The 6,555-nt window shown below is 51.9% G+C and overlaps 1 protein-coding gene across 1 annotated transcript; it reads right to left on the reverse strand.

Annotated features, from left to right (window-relative positions):
• Nucleotides 1-1,920: 1,920 nt before the first annotated feature.
• On the reverse strand, nucleotides 1,921-5,419 carry S100P (S100 calcium binding protein P). The gene is made up of 2 exons (XM_002814551.4): nucleotides 5,036-5,419; nucleotides 1,921-2,195 (listed from the first exon to the last, which is right to left on the reverse strand). Exons 1-2 carry the CDS (start codon nucleotides 5,171-5,173, stop codon nucleotides 2,046-2,048), a joined length of 288 nt encoding a protein of 95 aa, XP_002814597.1. The 5' UTR covers nucleotides 5,174-5,419; the 3' UTR covers nucleotides 1,921-2,045.
• Nucleotides 5,420-6,555: the final 1,136 nt, after the last annotated feature.

Below are 6,555 nucleotides of genomic sequence, written 5' to 3' on the forward strand. Positions count from 1 at the left end.
ACCCTGTCTCAAAAAACAAAACAAAAACAACAAAACAACAACAACAACAACAAAACCCTACTGTTTGGACCTGGCTTTTGCTTCATGCAGAACTGGTATAAACTGCAGAGAAGTGACTGTATACTTTACCTCCAGGAACGAGGCATCTGCAGCCTGCTCAGAAGACCCTGAAGAGAAATCAATGATGGAGCACCATGGGAGGCTGGTCTCCTGGGGCAGGGAACTGAATTCCAAACCAGACGTAATCTTCCATTTGGTGCAGGGCAAGAAGCTAGGATGAAATGAAAGAAAGATTGAGGAGAGATGAAAGAAAGATTGAAGAGGGATGGGCCCTGTTGTCTCCATAAGGAGAGGTCAGGAATTACCAAGACCCATCAGAGATAACCCAGGAAGGACACCCGGAGAAAGTGGCACGCTGTTGTTTTCCTGCTCCAGTAGTCTGGGTTCTTAGTCACAAAGCACAGAAATCCAGCCTAGGTGATTGATTTACAAAAGACTTGTCTCCTTTAAGAGTCCTGGAGGACGAGGTTCGTAGCTACGTAGCCAGAAACCTCTCATATGGCGCTGCTGCAAAACCCGTAAGAGGTTTTTCAGGTCTCTGCCTGTTTGTGTCAATTGTCCGATTCCAAGTCTGGGGTGAGAATAGAGTCTGGGAGAGCCCAGGTCAGATGCCTGCATCCCAGCTATGACAGAGGCTGGGGAGTGAGGGCTCTGCCTCCTCCCAAAACTGATAAGCTGGGTGGTTTGTCATTTACAGGACGGTAGCTAATTTGTTAAACATCAAGAAAAAAACAGGCTGAGCGTGTGGCTCACGCCTGTAACATCTAAACTTTGGGAGGCTGAGGTGGGAGGATCATATGAACCCACGAGTTCGAGACCAACCTGGGCAATATAGCAAAACCCCATCTCTACAAAAAATTAGCCAGCCGTGGTGGTGTGTACTTGTGGTCCCAGCTACTTGGGAGGCTGAGGCAGGAAGATTGCTTCAGCCCAGGAGTTTAAGATTGCAGTGAGCCTCCAGACCATCCTGGCTAACCCGGTGAAACCCCATCTCTACTAAAAAATACAAAAAATTAGCCAGGCTTGGTGGCGGGCGCCTGTAGTCCCCGCTACTCAGGAGGCTGAGGCAGGAGAATGGCATGAACCCGGGAGGTGGAGCTTGCAGTGAGCCGAGATTGCACCACTGCACTCCAGCCTGGGCAACACAGCAAGACTCCGTCTCAAAAAAAAAAAAAAAAAGTATGTTACTTTGCCAGGCACAGTGGCTCACACCTGTAATCCCAGCACTTTGAGAGGTTGAGGTGGGCAGATCACCTGAAATCAGGAGTTCGAGACCAGCCTGGCCAACATGGTGAAACCTCGTCTCTACTAAAAATACAAAAAGTAGCTAGGTGTGGTTTTGCGGGCGCCTGCAATTCCAGGTACTCGGGAGGCTGGGGCAGAAGAATTGCTTGAACCCAAGAGGCGGAGGTTGCAGTGAGCTGAGATGGCGCCATTGCATTCCAGCCTGGGTGACAAGAGTGAGACTCCGTCTCAAAAATAAATAAACAAATAATAAAAGTATGTTACTTGAAAAAAACATGCTGTTTGGAGAGATGGAGGGGCCCAGCTTCAATGAGTGGCTACGTGACCGACTAAATGAATTACTAAGTAGATGAATATATGGATGTGTGTACCCGAGCCTCCCTCGGGTCCAGGACATGGTGGCATTCACATGGCCAAAGGTGGGACTGTGTCTCAGTGGGCACTCAGAAGATGGCCAACAAATGGATTCTTGTCGACTGCCCTGTCTCCTTCATCTGTCTCACCACTGCAGGCAGGCAATGAGTAATGAAATGACAAATTTAATTAGTGAATTATGTTTTGTGGGGAGAGGACACTGAGGTTTTAAGGAAATAACCAGTTTCTCTGAGACCAGGATCATTTCATGAGCATTTATTAATCAGAGGTACATGAGCAGGCTCAGCCTAGGAGAATAATTGCCAACAAACGCTTTTGGGAAGCCTGGGAGCATGGCTCTGCCAGGAATCTACATCTCCAGGGCATCATTTGAGTCCTGCCTTCTCAAAGTACTTGTGACAGGCGGACGTGATTGCAGCCACGAACACGATGAACTCGCTGAAATCCACCTGGGCATCTCCATTGGCGTCCAGGTCCTTGAGCAATTTATCCACGGCATCCTTGTCCTTTCCACTCTAGAGGAGAGAGAGGCCCAAGGTCAGCAGTGAGGGTGCCTGTGCAGGGCCTCAGCCTCCACCAAGCACCACTGCCGGGCAGGAGCAGGCACCCACATCTGCGTCACCTTTGCTGTCATTCAGGCTCAGGGCCAGGGCCAGCTGTGCATAGCAGACACATGGCATTCCGGGCCTTAAGAACTTGTGAGCTGCCTTCAGCTATCTGGCATGACACGAACTCACTTGTAATGTTTTTAGAGCGAATTGGAATTGTGCTCTGCGAGAGCAAGTTTCATTTTGAGTTTTTGCAGGGGGTTGTCTTTGGATTTGTAAAGTGCTTTACAGTGATGGTTGTTCTCAGGAAATGCGTCTAGTCTTTGCTCTATTTTTTGTGCACTGCTAACTTCATGGGCATCCCATCTTGTGCTGGCACTGAACTAGCTGCTTACACAAACAGGAACTCCTCAACAGCACCAGACAGGGCAGAGGCATCGCCCTGTTACAGATGAAGATGATAAGGCCCAGAGGGCCCAACGGACCTGCCCTGAGGTCACACAGGGAGCCGGGGAAAGCCAGGGTTGAGCCCCAGGTGTGGAGCAAGCACGGAGCACCCTAAGCCCTGTTCTTCCTCTCTGCTTGGGTACCCTGGCTTGGGGTCCCAAGCTCTCAGGTCTTCTTTGAGAAGGCCAGGCTGGCAGGGCTCTCAGAGCCTGCCCATGTGATAGCAAAGCGTTCTCACTATGGAACCAAGCGGGACCAGGATGAAGATCTGAACAGCAGCAGCAGGGTGTGCTGATGACCCAGCCCTGGGCCAGAGAGCCGTGTGTCCAGGTGGAAAAAAACACAATTAAAATTGGTAGAAACAGATCGTCTAACCAAGACACAACTGTGTGCATGAAGACCTTAGTGACAGCATGGTTTAGAATAGCAAAAGTAAGGCAGGGAAGTACAAATTCAATAGCAAACAAATAGTGGTATGGCCACGTCACAATACCTTGCGGCCATTTCAAGTGATGTTTACAAAGTTTATAGCCAGACAGTCACCTCGTATTTACAAAGCTCCGACTGTGCGGGGTGCTGGGTTGGGCATGGAGCAAATAGGTCCACAAGGCCAGCCCAGCCCTGCCCTCAGGCGGACATTGTTCTCTGACTCTGGCTTTGCTGGGCTTCAGCAGCATCCGGAGGGAGGGCTGAGAAGGGCACCTGGGGCCTCCCTGAGGTGATTCTAATGTAACGCATTAGCTGGACCCCCAGCTTTGCCATTGCTTCTCAAAGTGTGTTCCCAGGACACCTGTGCCTGCCCCTCCCCACACCCCAGTGTCTGGGATCAAAGTCCTCATGGGTTCAATTCTCATACTTTGATCATTATCAGAACACCCCGAGCCCCAAGCCAAGTTCCCAGGATGGGGCTGGGGTGTTTAATGAACATCAGAGTTTGAGAATTTATGCTGTAATGTTAAGCTCAAAAAGAAATTACATTGCATTTAAACCTCACTCACAGCAATGTTCATATGGGGAAAAGGCTGGAAGGGATGGGAAGTGTCTGTATTCCAGGGGAGATTTCTTCCCTCCATATTTATCTATTTTTACATTTTCTACCAAAAACAGAACTTTATTTTTAAAAGATATCTTTACAGAATTCACATTTAGAAAATAGAACTAGGCCAGGTGTCGGGGCTCATGCCTGTAATCACAGCACTTTGAGATGTCGAGGCTGATGCATTGCCTGAGCACAGGAGTTTGAGACCAGCCTGGGCAACATGGTGAGACTTTGTTTCTAAAAAATATACAAAAATTAACCAGGTGTGGTGACATGCACCTGTAGTCCCAGCTACTCGGGAGGCTGAGGTGGGAGGATCACCTGAGCCCAGGGAGGTTGAGGCTGCAGTGAGCCGTGATCCTGCCACTGCACTCCAGCCTGGGTGACAGAGTGTGACACCTTGTCTCCAAAAAAAAAAAAAAAAAGAAAAGAAAGAAAAGAAAAGAAAAAAAGAAAATAGAAGCAATGTTCTGAAGTGTTTCATGTCTTTGAAGTGATTCTAGGGCTGAAAATGTCAGGCTTTCATTTTGATTATCAGCATCCATGTGGGTTAGCCCCTTAGACGGCAGGTAGGCAGAGTCTGGTGGGGCCCAAAGGGGAGGGGAAGGAAGAAAGAAAGTGGAGGAGTGAGAAAGAAGGAGAGGACAGGGGTCAAAGGGAAGGGGAAACGGAGAGGGGACGGCTTCTGTCCAGCCCAGCCGGAGGCTGCCCGGGGCGGAAGGAAGCTGGTCCTGGCCACCCTGAGGGGCCTTCTGTGAGGCTCAGGCCAGTTACTCCTCCCTGGCAGGGAGCCCAAGGGAGGTCCGCAGCTCTGCGCAGACAGGTGCCAGGATGGAGCCTCCTCCTGTCCTTCCTGCCGGACCCACTAATACCAGGCAACAAGGGGCCTGGGAATGGGAGCAGGGAAGGCCGGCAAGTGGGAAGTGGAGCTGGGGCGTTTATGGCCAGCAGCCTTGGAGGACAGCCCCGAAGGCTGGAGGGCTTGGCAGACTTGCAGACGGCGGCCCTGGGTTGCATTCCGCCCCTGCCCCCACTGCACAGGTTTGAGTCCCACTCTCCCACCAGGCCTGTCACAAATACACTGGGGTCAACTCCATGTTTCAAGGATCAAGCTGACCACACCCTCTCCCTGCTCAGATGCTCCGGCGTCCCCTGCCTTGATGCCAGGGTGGGTCCGTTCCTTGGCTGGGCTTCTAGGGCATTTCAGGATCTGTCCCTCTTGCCTCTGAGCCCCTTGACCGCAGCTCTCGGCCCTCTGCCTGCCACACCTTCCCCTCCTTCCCCAGACCCCGCTGAGTCCAGCACTGCCGGCCTGGCTCACCTGCAGGAAGCCTGGTAGCTCCTTCTCCATCAGCACCTTGAGCTCTCCCTTGGTCAGGGTCTGCGTGCTGCCCTCGCTGCCCGAATATCGGGAAAAGACGTCTATGATCATGCCCATGGCTGTCTCCAGTTCCGTCATGGTGCTGGATTCAGACCCACCTTCCTCCTGGGGGCTGGCAGGGCCGAGAAAATGTCCCGCTGGCAGCCTCTTGGTGCTTTATAAAGCAGCCTCATATTGACACAGAGGGTGGGACAGTGGGGTTGAGACATTCAGGAAGTCCTGCCCCTCCCTATTCATGTGCTCAGTTCTGATGAAATGCATCGTTGTGATGACCTTTCTGGAACCTTTCTCCCAGCCAAGGCCCAGGGTGTGGGCTGCCTCCAGGCATCCACATTTTACAGTGTTCACCTGTGTCTTGGCACCATCACTGAGCCACAGTGGCGTCCTCATTCCTGGCCCTCCCTGGGTAAGTGGGCACAGGGTGAGTGTGTGTGGAGTGCGTGGTGGCTCCGTGGCCCTTTGTGTCAATATCAGAGCGTGCTGGCATGCAGCGTGCTGCGTGCTGACACGAGGAGACGTCTGAGAGTGAATTCACATGGGCGTGTGTGTGAACACAGATCTGCCCCGTCGCCCCTTTCTTAGAACACCCTGTGTCCTTCAGAGGCCCAGCTTCCACCTCAATCTTGCTCGCTCCTCCCCTGTGGGGCCGAACAGAAAACTCCCCTTCATCCTCTGGGAGTTTGCTGAAAATCAACGGGCAAAAGGCAGATGAATAGGAGAAGAGCCTAACAGATGTATTTGATCATAGCTTATGTGGCACGGCAGCCTTCAAGATGAAGACCCAAGGATCTGGGGGAAACTGTCCATGTTTATAAACATAAACACAGTTCAGCAAAGTATGGAAATATGATTGGATACAAAAGTAAGGCCGGATGCTCATAGACCAAGAGGAGAACCCGGCTGGACGCTCATAGACCAAGAGGAGAACCTGGTAGGGCCTGTCGAGTCAGATTCCCTGGGGCCTCTCTGAGCAGCTCTCCTTCCTTCTAGGTGTGGGGCAGGACCCTCTCTGGAATGGAGCGCTTATGACCTACAGTCAAACAAAGCAGGCCAGAGGGTTTCTTTAGGCTGGCTTCTACACAGAAAGGGGAGGGAGTGGAGAACTGGAGTCATATTTCTGGGTTTTATGGCTGGGTTTGGGGAGGCCTCTCAGAGGAGAAGGAGGAGCTAGAGACGGGAGGGTGGGAGCAGGACAGAAAACTTTTGCTTCTGAGGCTTCCATGTTTGGGGTGTTGTTTTTTGAGCCCCAGCACTTACCAAACCCAGAGCACCCACAGGGCTTAGACAGCACGAAGGCTCCTGGGACTCTGGTCAGAGCCAGGGACTCTGGTCTCAGGCACAGTCGCACCCCTCCCCGTCTCTATAGCGGAGGTACTCAGAGGGTCTGTGTGTGGGAGGCTGAGCAAGTCCTGGAGAGCATGGAGGTAAGGAGCATGGAGGTAGGGGCCTGTGTTCACATC

The sequence above is a fragment of the Pongo abelii genome, chromosome 3 (assembly GCF_028885655.2).
Source record: "Pongo abelii isolate AG06213 chromosome 3, NHGRI_mPonAbe1-v2.0_pri, whole genome shotgun sequence".
NCBI lineage: Eukaryota > Metazoa > Chordata > Mammalia > Primates > Hominidae > Pongo > Pongo abelii.

Coding starts and splice junctions, on each gene's coding strand:
- S100P (XM_002814551.4), bottom strand. CDS start 5,173: ATGACGGAACTGGAGACAGCCATGGGCATGATCATAGACGTCTTTTCC. Junction 2,196..5,035: donor AGCTACCAGGCTTCCTGCAG/GTGAGCCAGGCC, acceptor TCTCTCCTCTAG/AGTGGAAAGGACAAGGATGC.